Here is a 22,252-nt window from a genome sequence, read left to right as displayed (position 1 = left end):
TGAACTGGAAAGCTTGCAAAGAAAGCCACTGGATCTCCTCCAAGATTCCTCACTTAACTAGTAGGCAAAAAGTTACTTACTACTTTGGCAAAGGCTCACAGAGCAAAGATTCCCTGCTAGACTACAATCCCACAATGTCCCCACATCCCGCCTGGCTTAGGAAAGCAGCATAGGATGGAGGTCCGACTTGACAGTAGGGAGCCGAGAGAAGCATGGAATGCTGGTGAGCACCTTCAGACCATCTCCTCTAAACCCTTCCGTTTAAAAATGAGGAAACTGAGGCCCAGGGTAATTATTCCAGGTTTCATATACCTTTAGGGCCAGAACCACAACAAGAACCCAGGGCTTCTGGTTCCCACAACTAGGGCTTCCTTTTAGACAGCTACTCCAAATGTAGAGTTGGCTTCTGAAAGTAAATTGGACTTATGGAATACTGACTTCGTGATCAGCCCTTAACTGATCATCTGGCATAAAACAGGGATCTGCCACGTTCTGATTTAAGGGTGTGCACCCAAATCTGAAAGCATCTCTCACTGCTGCAAATATTCAGTGGTGGCGATTGACATCTCATTTTATCCTTTCTTTTTGTCCTTTTTCTTTTCCCTACACAATAAATCACAGTATCCCAAAGTGTTAACAATGTATAAGAAATGGGGCAAGGAACAGGGGAAAGTAATGACCAACTTTAACAAAGAGATATTTAGAGGCACCTGGTCATGATCTCTCAGTTTATGGGATTGAGCCCCACATAGGGCTCTGTGCTGACAGCATGGAGCCTGCTTGGGATTCTCCCTCTCTCTGCCTCTCACCTAATCTCTCTCGCTCTCTCTCAAAATAAATAAACGTTTAAAAAAAATTATCTTCCTTTAAAAAGAAAAAAAAGAGAGAGATTTAAGTAATTGAAATAGCCTGAAATAATTCTCACACTCAAAACTGTATTTTGGAAACTCATAGCTTTTCTCTTTAATACACCTGGTAATCATCCTGAGAAAGTCTTACTCAGAAGAAGGTGGCTTCTGTGTCCTCTAGATACAGCCTTTACCACCAACCCTCTGTGACTCAATCATTTGCATGTTATCGCTTTCCCATTGCCTGACTTTCCTCACTCCCTACACCCAAAGACCTTTAGCCCAGCTGCTCTGGCTCTCACCTGTGCTTTCTCGTCTTTAAGTTTCTCTTTTCTTAACTATTTTCAACTGTACTGTTTGGCTCATCTTCCTCAATGCATTTTTCATGTCATAAATTTGAGCTGCAAAGTGGCACTAAACCCCAAAATATATCTGAAGAATTATTAGGGTAAACTGAAATCACCAAGTAATCTCTCTTACCTTCTTGGGCAGCCACTCAATTTTTAGTATCTCCTCAGGGCATATACTTCTGGTAACTGGCTGTCCTTTTACTTTAAGACAATATTAAAAAAAAAAAAGTTCATTTGTTTGTTTTTGAGAGAGAGAGAGAGAAAGAGAGAGAGTGACAGACAGAAAGGGAGAATCCCAAGCAGGCTCCATGCTGTCAGTGCAGAGTCGAACGCAGGGCTCAATGTTATGAACCGTGAGATCATGACCTGAGCCGAAATCAAGAGTCAGATGCTCAACCGACTCAACCACCCAGGTGCCCCTTGAAGACACTATTTTAACATGCCAAGGCCTAAAAGTTCAGAACGTCCGTGCTGAAAAAATTTTAGACATCATCTAGTTTATCCCAAACCCCTCATCTTATAATAAATTGAGGCTAAGAGAGGGAAGGTTTTGGTCTAAGACCCTTCCCAGATGATTTCTCATCTTGCAACATGTTAACATGTTCTCTTTTCTTTCCAATTACAGTATAGTCTACTTGTTACCACCTGAATTAGTTACTCCTTTACCAACTCTTTCAAAAGGAAAGATAGTAATTAATGCCTTCAGGTGGTGATCTACCCCCACAGGGTATCTTTAGGGAACAGGGTTTTTACTATTATTATTATTATTATTATTATTATTATTATTATTTCAAGCTCTAAAGTGTACATGCATTACTAACTACATATTATGAATAATAAGTAAGGGCCTTCCATAAATCTACATATTAGTGAAAAAAACTCTGGAGATAATAAAGTGACCTAGTTAGGATTTGGGGTCTTAAGCCCAGTCTGCTACTAATTAGCTATGATCCTTTGAGTGAGTCACTTCAGGTCTCTTTTTTTCATATGGATGGGTGATAAGGAAGATGGACAAGATCTGTGATTCTCAACTTTCAAGTTCTGAGATGAGATCCAAAGATCTAAAGGAAATCACAGGTTTGCTTCCTCCTGACACAGCTGCACAGCTAAAATATTGAGTATGTTTGCAAGTCACTAGGTATTTCATGCCGACCAGAAGCTCTCATTGGCATGTATACACATCTCAGCTAAATTACTTTTGGTTTAAGAAAAAATGTAAAAACACACACACACATTTGGCCCACTGAAGAAATAATAAAAAGAATGAAGCTTTCAAAAGCACAAATATGGGAGTAGAGGGCAGAGAAAAAAGTTTTGCACAAAGAAAAAGCGATTCACATAAATATGAAATTAGATTTCACTCAAGTACCAAGGAATTTCTGTCCTTCCTGTATTCATCCGCTGATCCTGAAAATGCCCAGATGCAAAGCACTCTGTCAAATCTCAGTTCTTGAAAAGAGCGCTTGATCAAACACAGAATAGGCACTTAAGAGTTGGATTATAAAGTATTTTCCTTTACATTCATACCAAGTCTCCAACAAGATTCTATTGCACAGAGAATTTAAAGAGAAGTCCTTCAAGGAGTTTAAATGTCTTGGTACAAAACACAGTAGTTCATTCAGCCGTGTTCAACCAATACACTTAAAAGGGCATTAGCAGGGATTATGTTCCATCTCCAATCTACAGGGACTGAAATCTGAAGGCACTGCCAACTGCTGCCTCACCGTCTCACTGTGCTTAACTAGCAAAGAGGAAATCTGTGTGCCACCAAAGGGCCCTGGGCCGAGGCACAGGAGATGTGAATTCTAATCCAGCTGGCCCCAGGAGCAATTCCCTGCACAGAGCACAGTGCTTTGCCTGTAACTGATGCTCCGAAATGTCAACTAAGTGGAAATGCAAAAATCCCCACCAAGTGCCCATGAATATTATACAGAGAATTTAAAGATGCCTCCAAGAAACTGAAATCCAGTTAGGTAAAATATAGGAACTTTGGTGTAAGGAAAAGAACTAACGTGTCTCGACCATTATAATAAATCAAAGGATTTACAGCAGTTACCTCACAAAAGCTTTGTGGAGTAAGTTAAACATTTCCATTTGATAATACAGAAAACCAGGCTCAAAGAAAGTAGTTTATTCACCATCCACAATTAGTAAGAGGAGAAGCCCAGATTTCCAACCCAGGTCTGCGAAGCCCACAGTTTGCAGTATGCAACGCCTACACATCAAGGCAGCCCAGGATGAGTTAGAAATTCGGGTCTAAGTTTCACTCTTGTCTCTAAGTTGTTTTATACCACTAGACAGAACACTTGTTCTGCAATTTTCCCACCGCACCATGGGACGTAGGGGGGCGGGGCGGTGACCTAGATCAGTAGTTTGTTTTGTTTTGTAAGGCGGTCATCAGAATCCTTTGGGGCCAGGACTTTTTTCTAATATAGGCATACGCCTTTCTTGCTCTTTGAAACTATGTGGGACTGGTACGCTTCAGTTGTAACTGGAAATGCATTACACCCCGCAAACGGAACGGAGCAGAAAAGTTGTGCGGGCCCCAATCCCCCTCCCGTTAACTTGAGGCTGAGCACCTGACCCTGCAGGATTCGTGTTTCCTTTTAGCTTAGAGCTGTGTGCCGGCCCCGGGGCTCCCGGTCTGAGAGCAATGTATAGTATGCGCGTCCTGCATTACCTGAGCGGCCTGCAGGGGCTGGTCTGTAGAGAGAGGCCCGTGCCTTTGAGGGGCTTAACGCTCACCGTGTAACATACCGAGCTCAAACAGCCGGCGGCTCTGATATGCCCTGCTCCGGAGGGGCGGCAGTGGAACCACTTCCTGGTCAGCGTCTCCCGCCCTTCGTCCACACCCCTACTGCTGCATTTCCCCCGCTGCACTGACTTGCCCGGCGGCAGGAGGGTCTGTCAGGCTCCCGGGCGGACGCCCAGCCCGTCACCAAGCGGCCGGGGGAGGGGTCCGATCAGAGATTTAAAACAACGCTCTGGAACTCCGACTCCCCGCCCCCCCTGCGGGGCATCTCCTGCGGCTGCCTGGAAGAGGCCCCGGGCCCGTTCCAGTCCCGTCCGGGCCACTGTCCCTCCAGTGACCCAGGTGCGCCGCGCCCGCCCGAAACCCCGTCTGACGCCGCCCGGCACCTGTCGCGCCCGCAGCGGCAAACCCTGCGCTCACCTCGTCCCGGGGGCCCACGGCCCGTCCCCGCGCCTCTGGGCCCAGCTCCCGCCGCCGTCTCCGCCAGGCCCACAGCCGCGGCCGCCGCCCACTTTCGGTTTCCCCGCACGGCCAGAGCCGCAGCCACGGCTCGGGATTCACCTCAAGCCCCCGCCCCGCCCCGCCCCGCTCTGCCCCGCCCCGCTCCGCCCCGCCCCGAAGGCAGCCCGGCCTCGGCTCTGCGCACGCGCGGGGTCTCCGGCCGCGTCGGCCCACGCCGGCGTCCGCGCGTGGGGAGGGAAACCGACGCCGCCTAGCGGTTTCTGCGCGTGCCCACGCACGGGCCGACGGCGGAAGACGACTGCGGGGCGGGTTCAGGCGCGCCTCCCCGTGGACAACGCAAGTACCCGCGGGCTGGCCCGGCCCGGACCCGGCACTTCACACCCAGCAGGACCTCACCAGCAGTTAACACGCTCTTGTATGCTTGCTTCACGCCCAAGTCAGACGTTTCAGTCAACTCTTGCTCATTCTTTTGGTTAACAGGAACAGTTACTTTTAACCCTCCCAGACGTCCACCTGGTCCGCTCATTTCCTTTAGGTTTTTCCGAAGCGTCACCTTTTCGAAGAAGGTGCTACTTTAAAAAATGTCAATCTGCTTCCCGGAGTTTCTCACTTCTCAGCTTTCTCTCTCTTGAGCGCACTGTATGTATTTTACTTATCATGTCCTCGAATTAAGCTCTGTGAGCACAGGAATCTTTGTCATGCTCCCTAACCTATTCCTGGAGCCTAGGATTGTGCCTGGCACATAAGGGTTAAATAAATATTTGTCGAATTCATTCCTTCATTCATTATAAAATTATTGAACATCTAATATTCATTCACTTATTTCTTGTGCACATTAATTCTACCAATATATATTGGGCGTGTCGGTTTGTATTCCTTAAACCAACATTGAACACTTCTCTGCACTTATTCTATAAGCATTCACTGAGGTCTGCTGTTTTTTCGAGGAGTATATATTTTTACAGCTCTATTGAGGCATACTGTAAACGGCACATTTAGAATGTACAATTTGATGTTTTCACATATGTATACAGCTGTGAAACCATCACTGCCATAAACATAACAGCACACCATCACCTCCAAAAAGTTTTCCCTGGGTCACTTTTATAATCCTCATCTCTTGTGCCTCTCTGTCCCTTGCCCCTTCAACTGCTGATCTGCTCTCTGTCACTATGGATTAGTTTGCTTTTTCTAGAGTTTTATATAAATGGAATCATACAGTATGTGCTGTCTTTTTTGGTAGGGGTCAGGAGGAAGGTCCATTTTTTTTCACTCAATGTAAACACGTTGAGATTCATCCATGTTGTTTTGTGTAACAGTAGTTCGTATCTTTTTATTGCTGAGTAGTATCCCATTGTATGGGGGTACTAAACCTACCATATGACCCAGCAATTCCATTTACCCAAAGTTTGCCCAAGAGAAATGAGAGCATATGTCTACACAAAGACCTAGACAAGAATATTCATAGCAGCCTTGTTTACAATAGCCAAAAATAGAAAAAAAAACAATACCCACTGGTAGTTGAATGGACAATCAATTAGTACATATTGAACACCTGCTGTTACATAACAAACTTTCATGGAATGCCTACTCTGCTAAGGCACAAGCCTATGCTTGAGGAGCATTTTAAAAATTATTTCTTATTTATTTATTTTCTTACTTATTTAATAAACTGCACATCCAACATGGAGCTCAAACTTACGACCCTGAGATCAAGAGTCACGTGCTCTACCAACTGAACCAGCCAGGCAAGCACCCTTGAGGGTCTTTTGATTCAGTGAAAAGAGATAGCAAGCAATGAAAAGGTTGGCTGAAAGTAGATCACAGAAGGCCCTATTGCCCATGCACAGAAGTTTGGGCTTTTCCCCAAAGGCAATGGGGAACTGTTCAAAATCTCCTTTGAATGCTGTTCTCTTTTATACTCCCACATCTAGTCCCTAACTAAATCTGCCCAAATGTCTCTCCCCGGCACTTCTCTTCATCCCTGCTACTGTATTTCAGTCTATTTAGGATCTCTCTCCCTTGCAATCTGCTCCAAACACTGCAGTGGGTTTAATAGACCTAAAATATAGCCAGACCCAGTTTGGACTCTGCAGTGCTCATGACATCTTCTGACTCCACATTTATGATAGGAAAGATGTAAAAAGCAGCTCCCAGTGGAAAGAGTGCCACTGGAGAAGAAAATTAGGAAAAACTCCAGAGTCCAACATGCAAAGTAAATCATAAAAGCAATGTATGTTGACCTCAAGTCTGAGATTCTTCATCCTTTCAAAGGGATTCTATGGACTGTACTGTATAGAAAGACAAATGACGTTCTGCAGCTAGTTTTTTAAAAAACTGATTTTGGGGGGCACCTGGGTGGCTCAGTTGGTTAAGCATCCGACTTCAGCTCAGGTCACGATCTCGCACTCCGTGAGTTCGAGCCCCGCGTCGGGCTCTGTGCTGACTGCTCAGAGCCTGGAGCCTGTTTCAGATTCTGTGTCTCCCTCTCTCTCTGCCCTTCCCCCATTCATGCTCTGTCTCTGTCTCTCTCTTTCTCTGTCTAAAAAATAAACATTAAAAAAAAATTTTAAATCAGATTTTTGATGAATAGTTTACATATAATAATAATACATATTTTAAATGTATGGTTTGGTAAATTTTGACAAATGTATTCAATCGTGTGTCCACCACCACAATCAAGATCTAGAACTAATTCATCATTTCAGAAATTTCCCCTGTGCCTCTTTAGAGTTAATTTCTTCCCCCTACCACCAGCCCTTGGCAGGCATTGATCTATTTTCTGTTACTAGAGCTTTGCCTTCTCTAGAATGTCATATAAATGGAATCATACAGTATGGAGTCTTTGTGACTGCCTTCCTTCACTTAGCAGAATGCTTTTGAGAGTCACCCACGTTGCCACATCTATCAGTAGTCTGTTTCCTTTTATTGCAGAGTAGATACCATCACCGGTATGGATATGTCACAATTTGTTTATTCACATTTGATACATGTTTGTGTTATTTCCAGTTTGGGGCTATTGTGAATAAAACAGCTGTAAACAATCACATACAGGTCTTTGTGTGGTCATATAGTTGTCTTGCATAAAGACTTAGGAGTAGAGTTGTTGGTTGCAGAATATGTGTATGACTAACTATAAGACACTATCAAATTGTTTTCTAAAATGGCTGCATCATTTTGTTTTCCCTCCTCCCACCTGCCAGCAGTGTATGACAGGTCCAGTTGCTCTAAATCTTCTCCAGTCCTTGCAATTGTCAGTCATTTTAAGTTTAGTCATTTTAGCAGATGTATACAGATATCACATTGAGGTTTTTTAATTTGCATTTCCCCATGACTAATGATATTGAGCATATTTTCATGTGTTCACTGGCCCTTCATATATGTTCTTGGGTAAAGTGTCCATTCTGCAGGTAGATTTTTGGCTAAGACATACCAGGAGGTTCTCAGAAGTCCATGGAAAGCTGACATAGCAAGGACAGGTTAGGAAGTTTGTTAACTTTCTTTGGAAATGGCCCCAAACCCAGGGAATTCAAGAATTAACTCCCATGCCCTGGATATATAATTGCATTTCAGGGAAATCGGAGATGATATCAAAGGATGACAAAAACTGGTTATTCTTCTGACACAATGGCTCTTGCCTCTTGTGGGATAGGAGGTCAGAATATGGGAGAGTAACACATGGATACGAAATTTGGCATATGATGTCAGAGAAGATTTTGGGGGCACCTTAAGTCCCACTAGGAACCTGTATTAAAAACTGCCTTAGGGGCGCCTGGGTGGCTCAGTCGGTTAAGCGTCCGACTTCGGCTCAGGTCACGATCTCACGGTATGTGAGTTCGAGCCCCGCGTCAGGCTCTGGGCTGACTGCTCAGAGCCTGGAGCCTGTTTCAGATTCTGTGTCTCCCTCTCTCTCTGACCCTCCCCCGTTCATGCTCTGTCTCTCTCTGTCTCAAAAATAAATAAACGTTTAAAAACTGCCTTAGATGAGGGCATATATCCTGAGGCCAAAGAACGGAGTTTTCAGAATGAACAAGACTGAGGTGGAAGGTATTCTCTCTCAGCAAAAGCCCAAGCTCATCTTTGGATGACTGGAGTCAGGGCCAGGAGCATCTGTGTCTCTCTTTCAGGAGAGGCAGGAACACTTCCCATCCTCAAGGGCTGTTGAGAGGTTGTGATCTGCTCGGATGGCTTTTGAGTGTAGGCAAGACAGATAGTAGGGGGACCAAGACCAGCTGGCCAGTGGGCAACAGCCTGGCAAGTAATCTGTGCCCATCCAAATACTTCCGAGAGGTTGTCATGGGAAAGGAGTACTAATCAAGGCCCAGGCATAAGAAAGGAAGATGGCTTTATTGCCACCTTATCCTGGGCTGAGAAAGGTGGGAATATGTCCAGTGCGAAATGTCCACCTAAAGCCCTTCATGCATTTTTGTCTACACCTGGGGAGCCTGTTTGGAGAGAGCCACACTGGACACAAACACCAAAACACCCGTACAAGGCAGACAAGACCAAAGCCACTGGTTGAGGTGCATCTCTGTCTTTCCCTCCTTCCCTTTTCTCAGTCCAGCAAGCACCACTTAGGAAGAAGGGGAGACAGCAACCACATTCCAAGAGCACGCCCGTAGCTCATTTTGTTTTTATCTCACCTGATGGGGTTTCTGGCATTTGCAATGCGGTCTAAGAAAGAGATACTCCCAACCCTCCCTCACAGGGTCTCTCTGACATTTCTGCTGTGGTGGGCAGTTCTTCCACTCTTCAAACTTTGGAGTGGCAATTTTAGACACCCCAGTTGTCCCCATTTCACTTCCCATCTGACCTCATCTGCCTCTTCTCTAGATTGTCTCCTATGAGGAAACCCAATCCCAAACTCTCATTTCTATCTCTTTGCCTACCACCAGATGAGCTGCAGGGACTTGGCTGTGGCATTATTTGGGGTCTTCATTAATTCCTCTCCTGGGAAATCTTCCTTGAAGCCCCACCCAAAAGTGACCTGCTCCCTTAGTGGAGCTCCTGTAGCACCTTGTCTGTCCCTCAAAAATGTTTACAGTAGGGGAGGATGTAGGAGATGGTCCCAGGTCTCATCTTCCTTGTGAACAACTTGAAAAGACTTATATTGTATTCATCTTTTTTCCTCTGAGTTATTTAATTGCAAACAATTTTAGCAATGATAATTCTAAGTCCTTCTTAAAGCTGAACAACACGTTCAAAGTTACATACGTGGACTAAGTCCAGCTTCACCTCACCTTTTTGCTTACATAAGGCCAGGAAAAATAGATGCATAACAAATGGAATATTTGGACAGATCTACTTTTAATCATTAACATCATGATCACACCCTCTCCTGTCAGCTATTGCCTCACCAACAAATGCAGAGGAATTTCTAGACAATTGCGTTTGTTTTAACTGAGTAAGGAGAAACAAAACAAAACAAAACAAAACACTGAAGGGAGAGATTGCTGGGGCGCTGCTGAAATCCAGGCCCTGGTAAAGCTGAGGATATGCTGATCAAGCAAAACTCCCTAATCTGCCCACAAAGGCCTCCAAGGTGAGTCAGCTGAAAGGGGTTAATCCCCAGAAGGGACTGATCCCTAAAGCTGTAGAGGCCACCCAGCCACTGAACACTGGAAAACAGGGGATAATGAAAGCTTAAAGCCACATTGTGTAGAGCAAGGTCATAGGACCAACGGGGGAGGGTCTTGGCTCTCTAAGAGATGGCCTCTGCCCCTCTAGAGCTGTGGCTCATTTGCACAGCCCAGCCCTGGGCAAGGCCCAGAGAGAAGGACAACTCCCAGGATGCAGATATTAAGTTGGCAGCAGGTTAAGGACCCAGATGTGGGGTAGGGCATGGAGGTGGGTAACTAATACTTTAAGCAAGGCAAGCAACTATAGCATTACTGATTCTGTAACAATCAATAAACAGACTGGTACAAAAATTATACTGCAGTAGATGCTAGGGGTGAGGAAGGAAGGAGGCAAAGAGAAGGAACCACGTAAGTCTACGGCTTAATATAGCTTAGCTGATCCTGAAATCAAAAATGCAGACAGTATTCAAGAAAATGTGGTTTCAGAGCCCCCTGACTGGTATAGTTGTTAGAGCATGTGACTCTTGATCTTAGTGTCATGAGTTTGAGCCCCATATTGGGGGTAGAGATTACATAGAAAAATAATATCTTTTTTAAAAATGTGTGTTCAGATTCAAAGTGTAATACTCTGGGAGGATCATTGCCACTTAGTTGTTTGACCTTGAATAAACCAAAATCTTTTGTTAGATTCCCTTTAAGTGGCAAAATTAACCCAGTAAGTAGCAAAAGAGACTTCACTAGAGGCTTTTTGGACAATTTCCATTCTTTAGTGGGTCTCCATGAGAGCAACATCATCCCCCCCCCCCCAGGGCACGTTGGACATTTGTGAGGTTAATTTAGGTTTTCACAGTGATGGGGGGCACCTCCTCAGATTTAGTGGGCTTGGCTGGTTGCTTTTTGTCCTGCTGCCAGCAGAACAGCTCCCCGATATCCAAGGAGTTCCCTTTGTCCCAACCAATATGTGACTGTCTTGCCAGTCATTCATGTAGCTGAAAAGCCTCTGATGTATAAACACAAATAACTTTTTTGTAGTTTTATATATAACACGTTTTCCAAGTTATTTGATCTGTGAATTTCAGTTCAGGAAAGTAAAGGGAGGGGCTATAAAATATTCATTATAAAAGAGGGTGCTGGGGGCACCTGGGTGGCTCAGTCAGTTAAGCATCAAACTCTTGATTTTGGCTCAGGTCATGATCTCATGGTTTCATGAGTTTGAGCCCCACATTGGGCTCTGTGCTGAAAGCATGGAGCCTGCTTGGGAGTCTCCCTCTCTCCCTCTCTCTCTGCCCCTGCCCCGCTTGTGCTCTCTCTGTCTCTCTCAAAACAAATAAATAAACCTAAAAGAAAAAAGAGGGTGCTAGGTCAGATAGGGGTTGAGTGCTGCTTCTAGAAATCCCCCAACAGCCATTCTTACCCAAAGAGAAGCTGAACAAGACATTCTTGTTTACTCCAACAGACAGGGATGAATGCATGTCTTTATTAGAATTCTGCATCACCCCACTCCCAAATTACCTGATTTTCCCTAGCACTTACAACATGCTGAGGAGATTAAACACTGTTTTGAGAGTTCTTCCTGGAGTTCACTTAGCCCATAAGTAGAAGAGATGGTCTTCTTTCCAATTCTCTCTTCATCCTCTTGCACTTAGCCTTTTCCATTTAAAACTGGAGCCCCTGCTCTCAGTAGCAACTTCCTTCAAACAGGGTGTTTTATATTTGCAATTAGAAAATTATAGCACCTTGGGGCACCTGGGTGGTTCAGTCTGTTGGGTGTCCGACTTCAGCTCAGGTCATGATCTCGCGGTTCATGAGTTCGAGTCCTGCGTTGGGCTCTGTGTTGACAACTCAGAGCCTGGATCCTGCTTCCGATTCTGTGTCTCCCTCTCTCTCTGCCCCTCCCCTGCTCACACACTCTCTCTCTCAAAAATAAATAAACATTAAAAAAAAAGAAAAAAAATTATAGTACCTGGAGGCTAGCTGTTGCCTAAGAAAGGAGCTAACAAGGTATTGGCCAGAGCAAGCCACCAGAGGAGATTTCCTCCAGATAAGTGGTTCTTAATATGAAAGTAACACAGTCTGCAAGCACTAACACAGCATTTCCCTCTCTTCGTGCAGTACATATTCCAAAAAAATGGATTAGAAGGTTGATATGTATATATATCATATATGAATATATATATGATATATATGTGGTTGTGTATATATCATATATGAATATATATATGATATATATATGTGGTCCCTAATCAGAACGACTGCAGTGTTCTAGCACTGGGAAATGCATAAAAAGTATAAAGACAAAGTAAACATCCCCCCCCCCCCATGAAAATCTCTAAGGCAAGCCATAGACCTGCATAATAGAGGTTAACAAATGGCTTGCACCAAATCCAGGTACCAATTTACTGGCTGACAATTGTTCAGAAAGAGACTTGATCTTTACTTTGCCATTCTATATCCATGGAATTTTTCTTTTCATGTCTCCAAATGTTTCCAGTCAATTCTTCCAATTTTCTTCTCTACACCCTTTCCATCCTGGGAAGGCACTGTGTTCACCTCCAAGCCTGGTGTGGTAAGGTGGAGAACAGGCTGGAGGAGTGTGACCTGATACTTCTCCAGATGCTTGCTGACAACAGGCCAGACAATTAGACAGACAGCCCTTACAGACTATTTGCAAAATATTGTTCCTCTGCACGGACCACCTCTGTATCAGTGGGGAACTCCCCCTTGTGTATGAGCCCTGCCCTTATTGGGAAGGCAGCTATGAATGTCCAAATGCCATTTTGATCTAAAAACTCTCTAGAATGTCTACCTGTGAACTTTAGTGTTACCTGTTGGCTAAAGAGAAAGAATGGAAACTTCCCTAAAGCGGGGGTTGTTTGATATTTGGAGAATGCTGTCACAACCTTCTTAAAATCTTCTCTTGGTCAATTGCCACACTTACCTCCTCTAAGCAAGCTTTAATTAATTGAATTTCTTGAAAGTGGCACTCAGAAAAAAGTTCTAATTTCCAGCTGGCTATTTCTTTGCAAATAAACAAGACCCATTTAGAAGGTATTTGTAACTCAGATAATGGCCAGTTGTTCTAAATAGCAGAATTGGTAACTTGTCAGAATCTTTCCTTGGGTGTTTTGGAGCCTATACTGCTAAAGTTGAAAAAAGCATTGCTCTGGGTGATTCCAAGTCTCAATCCTGATCTTGTAATGTGTCTGGGAAGATCAAGTGGCCTCTATTTGAAACTACAAGATTTGTGGGTGGGTGTTATGACATGTTGCATAAACCCCATTGCTGGAAAGCTGATTTTATAACTTGTGTGCAATGTTTACAACATCACCAGCAACCTGTTTAGGGCTGTGGTGCTAACAAGATAGAAGTGAAATGGAAATCTAGGTCAATGTTGTGTAAACCGGTGTTCTTGGACTTATTCTTAAAGGTCTGAGGTTCTCAATAAGAATGTAAAATATTTACATTTTCATTTAGATGATTATTTAAATAAATACAGCCACATTTTGCATCTTCTGATGACTACTTTATAACAAAGCAGTGCCATGCTAACAGTTATATATAAGATCTTTATGAGGAAAACTACAACTCTTGCAAAAGGAACCAAAAAACCATTAAGTGGAGAGATATTCTATGTTCATGGATAGGAAGACCCAATATTGTCAAGATGTCAGTTCTTCCCAACTTGATCTATAGATACAGTGTGATCCCAATCCAAATCCCAGCATGTCATTTTATGGACATTGGCAAACTGATTCTACAGTTTATATGGAAAAGTTAAAAAAAAAAACAACAACAGAATAACTAACACAGTATTGAAAGAGAAGAAAAAATTGGAGGACTGGCATTATCAGACTTCAAGACTTTTTATAAATAAAGCTACAGTAATTGATATAGTGTGTTATGGATGAAAATGGATCAATGGAACAGAATAAAGAACCCAGAAATATACCCACAAAAATATAGTCAACTGGTCTTTAACAAAGGATCAAAGGTAATTCAATGGAGAAACAATAGACTTTTCAACCAATGGTTTTGAAACAACTGGACATCCACATGCAAAAAAAAATAAAAAAAATTAACCTTGATACAGAACTTTCACAAAAATTAACCAAAAATGTTGTGATGTAGAATGTAAAACTATAAAACTCCTAGAAGATAACACAGGAGAAAATCTAGGTGAACTTGAGTTTATCAGTAACTTTATTTTATTTTTTTTAAGCTTTTACTTATTTTTGAGAGAGAGACACGCACACAGAGAGAGAAAGCACATTTACACACATGCACATAAGTGGGGGAGGGACAGAGAGAGGGGGGTAGAGAATCTTAAGCAGACTCCATGCTCAGTGTGGAGCTCAATGTGGGGCGCAATCCCACAAACCATGAGATCATGACCTGAGCTGAAATCAAGAGTCAGATGCTTAACTGACTGAGCCATCCAGGTACCCCTGTCAGTAACTTTTTAGATAAAACACCAAAGGATTGATCCATGAAAGAAAAAATTGATAAGCTGAACATTGAAATTAAAAGCTTCTACTCTGCAAAAGACATTGTTGAGAGAATGAGAAGATAAGCCACAGACTGGGAGAAAGTATTTGTAAAACATATTATATGATAAAGGACTAATACCAGAAATACACAAAGAACTTTTCAAACTCAACAGGAAGAAAACAAAAATTAATTATTGAGGGATGCCTGGGTGGCTCTGTCAGTTAAGCATCCAACTTCAGCTCAGGTCACAATCTCATACTTTGTGAATTCGAGCCCTATGTTGGGCTCTGTGCTGACAGCTTGAAGCCTGGAGCCTGCTTCTGATTCTGTGTCTCCCTCTCTGTCTGCCCCTTCTCTGTTTGTGCTCTCTCTCTCAAAAATAAATAAATAAACTTAAAAATTAATTACTGAATTTAAAAATGGACAAAAGATCTGAACAGACACCTCAGCAAAGAAAATATGAAGATGGCAAATAAGCATGCCCAAAATACACAAAGAATCCTAACACTCAACAATATCTCAACAAATAAAATTTCAAAAACAAAATAAACTCACTACCTCCAGAAAAAGTATCTCAAACAAACCATTTTAAAAATGGGCAATAAAAAAAAGGGGCAACAGATCTGAACAAATATGTCATCAAAGAAGACAAGAAGATGGTAATAAACATATGAGAAGATGTTCAATATCATATGTCATTAGGAAACTGTAAATTAAAGCCACAATGAGATACCACCAAACACCTATTAGAAAGGCTGAATGCAAAAAATCCCTGGGGGCACCTGGGTGGCTCAGTTGGTTAAGTGTCTGACGTTGGCTCAGGTCATGATCTCATGGTTAGTGGGCATGAGCCCCACATCAGGCTCTGTGCTGACAGCTCAGTCTGGAGCCTGCTTCCAATTCTGTGTGTCTCTCTCTGCCCCACCCCCGCTCCTGCTTCCTCTCTTTCTCTCAAAAAATAAACATTAAAAAAAAAAAAAAGAAAATTAAAAAAAAAAAAAAAAGTCCTGATCATGTCAAATGCTGACAATAGTGTTGAACAACATTCCTGGTTGGAATGCAAAATAGTACAACCACTTTGGAAGACAATTTGTCAGTTTCTTAAAAAGCTAAACATAGTCCTACCATATGATCCAGCAATCGTGCTCCTAGGTATTTACCGAACAAGTGTTGGAAACATGTCTACACAAAAACCGGCACACAAATATTTAACAGCAATTGTGAATAATAACCCCAAACTGGAAGCAACCAAGAGGTTCTTTAATAGGTGAATGGATAAACAAGCTATGGTACATCCAGATGATGGGTATGATTCATCAATATAAAGAAATGAGCTATCCAGCCACAAAAAGACATGGAGGAACTTTATTATTTTTTTATTTTTTTTTCAGTATATGAAATTTATTGTCAAATTGGTTTCCATACAACACCCAGTGCTCATCCCAAAAGGTGCCCTCCTCAATACCCATCACCCACCCTCCCCTTCCTCCCACCCCCCATCAACCCTCAGTTTGTTCTCAGTTTTTAAGAGTCTCTTATGCTTTGGCTCTCTCCCACTCTAACCTCTTTTTTTTTTCCTTCCCCTCCCCCATGAGTTTCTGTTAAGTTTCTCAGGATCCACATAAGAGTGAAAACATATGGCATCTCTCTTTCTCTGTATGCCTTATTTCACTTAGCATGACACTCTCCAGTTCCATCCACGTTGCTACAAAGGGCCATATTTCATTCTTTCTCATTGCCCTGTAGTACTCCATTGTGTATATAAACCACAATTTCTTTATCCATTCATCAGTTGATGGCCATTTAGGTTCTTTCCATAATTTGGTTATTGTTGAGAGTGCTGCTATAAACATTGGGGTACAAGTGCCCCTATGCATCAGTACTCCTGTATCCCTTGGGTAAATTCCTAGCAGTGCTATTGCTGGGTCATAGGGTACATGGAGGAACTTTAAATACATATTGCTAAATGAAAGAAGCCAGTCTGAAAGGCTACATACTGTATGATTCCAACCATTTGACATTCTGGAAAGGGCAAAACTATAGACAGGGTAAAAAGATCAATAGTTGTCAGTGATTGGGAGAGGAAGAGAGGAAAGAATGGGTGGAACATGGGGCCTGAGGGTTGGTTGTACAACTGTTCTGCATGATACTATAATGGTGGATACATGGCACTAAAGCATCTGTCAAAATTCATAAACCATGTAACACAAAGACTGAAACCTAATGTAAACTATGGACTTTAGTTGGTCCGTAAATTTTAACAAATGAATCACACTATTATAGGATGTTACAAATAGAGTAAACTGTGGGGGCAGGGGATGGGATATATGGGAAATTGGTGTTCCTTGCTCAGCTTTTCTATAAACCTAAAACTGCTCTAAAATATGAAGGCTGCTAAGTATTAAAAAGTTTAAATGAGATAATATTTGAGAAATATACATAGCACAGAAAGTCAACTGTAGTTTATCTACTTTTATTATTAATTCATTGCAATTATTTATGTCAGGATCAATTACTTTTTATGTAAGTTGATTTGGGGTTCATATCATAATTTACTGATTATAGATTCTGCTATTGTAAATTTTAGGGATTATTATTTTTAAAAAAATTTTTAATGTTTATTTATTTTTGAGAGAGAGAGACAGAGAGACAGAGTGTGAGCAGGGGAGGGGCAGAGAAAGAGGAAAACACCAAATCCAAAGCAGGCTCCAGGTTCCACACTGTCAGCACAGAGCTCTACATGGGGCTCAAACACAGGAACCTTGAGATCATGACCTGAGCCAAAGTCAGACGCTTAACTGACTGAGCCACCCAGTCATCTCTAGGAATTATTATTTTTAATAATAATTAAAATTATGCATATCAAAATGTTTTCCAAATGTATTTTTTCTTCCATTAATCTTTAGTCCATGATAAACTTTGCCACGAGAAGTTTTAACTACTATTAGTTTTATTTTGTGTGTATTATTTTTCCTAGTATTCACCACGAGGGTCAAACATGGTGGGGTCAACAGATTCTATTCTTTGATTTACAGACATATGATTTTGACTCAGCTTTTTAGGAACATGTTGCTTGCCTACAAGACTTCACAACCCCACCTCTCTCCACCCCATTTATGAAATAGAAGAGGGTTTTCTGAGGTCTTCTTATAAGGGACAAGCAGATAAAAATCAACACAATCCCACTCACACACTGGTTTAGAACAGACTTTTTGTTCTCTCTGTGAATGAGTGAACACCAAGGAAAGAGAGGCTGTGGATGCCCCACGCACCTGAAAATAACCCCCTCTCCTCTTCATCTTGAAGTTCTGTGCAGGAAAGAGCACTGGTAGTTTCCACATTTTCATTCCCACTTTGCTTAAAAACCAGTTTTGATTTGGGAAGCAATTCAACAAATGAAAAGACTAAAGTTCTTAACCTCTCTGACAGCTAAGAGTGACCGAAGTTTAGGTCAATGACATGTGAACAGAGTATGATGGGGGACTTTGGGGAGGCTGGTCAGATGGGACAGATACAGCTGGGAGGGCCTCTTTTCCCTCCTTCTTTTCTCCTTCCTGCAGTCTCAAGTGTAGACCTGGACCATGGGCAGCCTTGATGATAGAAACCACATGCTAAGATGCTGGGGAAGGACAGATGACCCGTGGTCTTCCATGATGAGCAGTCAATAAGGACGGCCTGCCTCTAGAGTTTTTTTGGGTTTGGGGGATTTGCTTTTGTCTTTGGTTTGTTTTATTAGCAAATGTCCTCCCCCATAGGGGTTGTAGGAAAGTTTTGTGAATACAGAAAAGGGCAGGTTAAGAGGACGGCCCCTCTCCTGGAACATAAGTGATTTTCTCTGGTTATTGTCAGTAAGTCACAAATAAGTCAGTGCTATCGTCCAGTTGCCTGGGGTGGGGGTCACTGGAGTTGTCCCACAACAGAAAAAAGAGCTCTTTTATGTGAAAGAGATAGAAATCTCTTTGTTTGTGCCACATTATTTTTCTACTGGATTTTCTACTATACATAGGCAAATGTAGGAGCTTTGCCATTGAATCACTATGTGACCTTGTACAAGATAGGCCCTTTCTCTGGGACACAGCCCTTTGTGCATAGTGGCAGAGACAGGTATGCAGGCAGCTTGCATGATTCTGAGACTTGGTGTTTCTGCCTGGCTGACATTCATGCCCTCTTCTGTTGGGAACAGGACATTAGTGTTTCTTTAGGGAACTGCCCCTTCCCCACCCTTCATCCTAGTGGCTAAGTGAGACTGACAGCCCTTGCTGGGTCCAGTGGTGAACATATGACCCAGGCCTCGGCAGCTGTGGGGTGCACAGAGCTGGCTGAAGGAGACCCACCTCATGTGTGGAGCTACTAGTACAATGTGCACGCGTACACGTCAACTTGCGGGCTCGTGTATGCACTCTTCTTGGGTCTTCCCCAGGACCCCTTGTGTGTGCCTGGCCATGGACACAAAGCCTGGCTACCATACACTGTGTTCCTTTCTGTACCCATATCACTCCATCTCAACACCCCAACCTGTTTCGATGGAGCTGGACCTCACTGAGCATCCACTTATGTGGTTCTGTATCAGGCTTTTGTTGCACAATTGGGAAACTGAGGCCAAGAGTGAGTCAAGGACCAGTCTGGGGCCCAGGAGGTGGGCAGAGTCCGGAGGATAAGGAAGGGCTTTGGCCTTGTAGGCCAGGGCTCAACACATCCTGAAAGAGTTTACTTGGTGATGAGAAACTCTAGGATCCCAGGGGGCCCCTGCCCACCTCCTCTCCATTGTAGAGGTCATTTTCCTCTCCACATCCTCACGTGTGCTCAGGCACATTCACTCACACTGACTTCTTGGGTGGGGAACATGGAGGCATGGTCAAGAAAGAGCAGACATGGGAGAACTTACAAGAGGGAGAATGGAAAGAGGTTGGAGGCAGCTCTATCATGGGGCAGTGGCATCCATTTCCCTAACTACCTGCTCGATAGGGAAGTCCCTAAGGTTCCAAGGGTAGCTTTGAGAGAAGGACTGGGGTCTTGCAGTCCACCTCTGTGAGCACCTGGAACTACAATGAGCCCACAGTCCCTAGTGTGGACAGTGGCTACAGGAAAACAGGTCAGGAGGTAGGTCAGTGACAGGCCAGGGGACAGGCAATGCAGGGTGGGGGACAGGTGAGGAGGACAGATGTGTCTGGTGTGTGTGGAGGAGGGTTAGAAGGGGTCTGGAGCAAGGCCAAGGCTTCTTCCAGGCTCCCCTTCCCCATGACCTCATTCATGCTTCTTGGGATCATCTCCAAAACAATGGCTTGCCCCCAAGTCTTTGTCCACTTTTGGGGAACCAAAAAGTACGCTGAGGCGCTATACTGGCTGTATACCTTTGAGGAGGTTGTCTTGACCTTCTGAACTTGGGTTTCCACATCTGTAAATGGGAGCAAAAGCCTACCTCATCAAGTCATTAAAACAGGTAAAGCATAGGAAAATCCAAACTGATGCAAAGTCAAAATGCAAACCAGGTAAAAGGAACAGGAGTTGATGAAATCAAGGAAGGAATATAAGCAGTCCATCGAAGTGCCACGAAAAGTATTAACAAATGAGATGTGGCATGGTTAGGCCATTTAATCAAGGAAGAGAAAATCAACAAGGAAGATGCAAGATGGAGGCTTCCAGAGGGAAGGATCTGAGTCTCACAAGATTTAAGGGGCCCCTAGGAAAATTAAGGAGTCCTGGAAGATTTTCCTCAAAATACTATAATTTGGTCAGGCAAGTTGCCAGGCAGATACCCAATCAAGACTGGATGAATTCTTTGTGGGTTGCATGGTTGCAATTATCTTACACTTTGTTAAATGTAAATATACCCATGCCCAGATAGTTTTATTATTTTCTTTTCCAAGATGAAGTGCCAAGCATGCCTATTGGAATTATGTCCTCTGAATTACTGGTCTCTATTTTAAGTGGCCCACTCCTGTGACCCACCAACCCTGATAACCACATGGAACCCCTTTCACCTCTGTCCTCCTTACCCATCCACGTGGGCAGGGACCACACCATGTCCTGGTCACTGATGAAGCTACAGTGCTGCGTATAGAGCAGGGATGGATGAACGGATGGATGGATGGATGGATGGATGGATGGATGGATGGACGGACAGATGGATAGAGAAGGAGTCCATAAAAAATGAACCTTTATGTGGGGTGGGTTGAGGGTGTCACAAGTATAGGCCCTGGATGGTATCCACGGAGCGCTTCCAGCTGTCCTTCCAGCGCTGAGCCTCCTTCACCTGCAATGTGTTGTCGTCCTGGATCTTCTTCAACTCCTCTTCAAATAATGCTAAATATTTCTGGGAGCAAACCAGCAGGAGGAGGCCAGATGAGGAGGGACTTTTGGATTCTGGGACCTACAGGAATGCAATACCCCACTGGCGGGTGGTTTTTAACCTACTCCAGACACTGACAAGGGTTCCACAGATCACTTCTCATGTAATCTGTCCAGCAACCCACTCGGCAGGTCCAGTCGTTTTATAGATGGGGAAACTGAGGCTCAGAATCTTGCCTGGGGTCACCCAACTAGAAAGAGGCTGAGCAGGGACAAGGACCCATCCCCCTGACTCTGGACTCTGCACCATTCCTAACTGCCATCCCGCACTGTGGCTTCCTTGGAGCTCAGGGGACTTGGTTTCCATGTAAGGCTGATCCCTCCACACCTTGAACCCTTACTGAACTCGACAGAGGTGTCCCCTCTGCCCAAGCTTGGCATAGTGGCCAGGGAAGGGTGTGGGCTCTCCCCCAGTGGGGTCAGCCTATCTTGTACCCTGGGCAGGACAAGATTTCTCTCTCGGCACCAGGACCAACACTGCCACAGGCAGCATCTGGGTGCAGCCTCCTCTTTAGACAGGCCCCAGGGGTGACTAATAGGCACTGGGCTCAAATCCTGCCTTTGTTACTTCATAGCAGCACGAGGGGGACACATTTCTTTAAGCTTCAATGTCCTCATCAGTACTAGGTGGACAATTCTTTTCCTCATGGGGCCATTATGAGGAGTCAGTGAGATGCCTCATGTTGAGAGAAGCGTGGCAGGTGCTCAGTAACTGCCAGCTGCTCTACCCACTGCCTCCCACTGCTCCCATGGCCTCTGTGCCTCTTACTACTCTGTCCCCTCACTCTGACTCAACTGTTCTTCCAGAGGTCTTCCTTCACCCCTCAGTCTGGGTGGTGTCCCTCAGCTGGGCTCCCCCTGGCACTGGGGCTCATGCCATCAGACCCACACTATCACTGGGATTGGACATGACCCACGAACATGGGTCTGCGAACATTAACTGTCTTGAGTGTTGACACTGTGCTCTGGGGCCCCCTGGCATGGGTCACCTTCCCCATGGGCCAAACATGAGGGCACCTTGGGATGGGAAGCTCCCTTCTTCCCAAGGCAGCCAAACTGAGCTGCCCTGTGCTCCCTAGGACATGCCCATCTGCACCCTGTCTCTCGACTCACCAGGTAGACGGCATCTCGGGCTTCCACGGCCGCCAGGTGGCCCAGGGTCGTTTTGGTGGTGATGATGGATGATGTTTTCCGGAGGAGAATCTTGTTTTGGATGGTGACGTCAGTGGGTTTGATTCCTGGCCACTTCCTACAAATAAACATGCATGTAAAAGTCTGACATGCTTGTCATCGTCCTTCATAGCGCACCCTCCAATCCCGGTGGAAACGTTTGGCATATCTTTGCCTTTTTTTATTTTTTAAAAGATCATGTTGTGAATGTCTTCCTTAAAAGAAAAACCTCACTGAGCATTTAACATTAAGTTT

The 22,252-nt window shown here is 43.9% G+C and overlaps 2 protein-coding genes across 5 annotated transcripts in view; both read right to left on the bottom strand.

Annotated features, from left to right (window-relative positions):
- TDRD7 (tudor domain containing 7) overlaps positions 1-4,476 on the bottom strand; it is a 77,285-nt gene extending 72,809 nt beyond the window's left edge. For 2 of the 4 annotated variants that reach the window (XM_019454417.2, XM_019454419.2), the window contains exon 1: positions 4,371-4,474. The gene's annotated coding sequence lies outside the window, so the exon portion shown is untranslated. Of the gene's footprint in view, positions 1-1,328; positions 1,400-4,370 lie in introns of all 4 variants that reach the window. The other 2 variants (XM_019454418.2, XM_019454421.2) reach the window with 2 other exon arrangements.
- Positions 4,477-16,936: 12,460 nt separating this feature from the next.
- Positions 16,937-22,252, bottom strand: part of CCDC180 (coiled-coil domain containing 180) — a 64,101-nt gene continuing 58,785 nt past the window's right edge. Inside the window, 2 exon segments of the mRNA XM_053908113.1 lie at positions 16,937-20,792; positions 21,941-22,076. Of these exon segments, the coding sequence (XP_053764088.1) occupies positions 20,661-20,792; positions 21,941-22,076 (268 nt within the window). The 3' untranslated portion in view covers positions 16,937-20,660.

Source organism: Panthera pardus, unplaced genomic scaffold (genome assembly GCF_024362965.1).
Source record: "Panthera pardus isolate Hobbes unplaced genomic scaffold, ASM2436296v1 HiC_scaffold_20, whole genome shotgun sequence".
NCBI classification, from domain to species: Eukaryota; Metazoa; Chordata; class Mammalia; order Carnivora; family Felidae; genus Panthera; species Panthera pardus.
The sequence above is the reverse complement of the archived record's forward strand: the minus strand, read 5'-3'. Positions and strand labels throughout refer to the sequence as shown.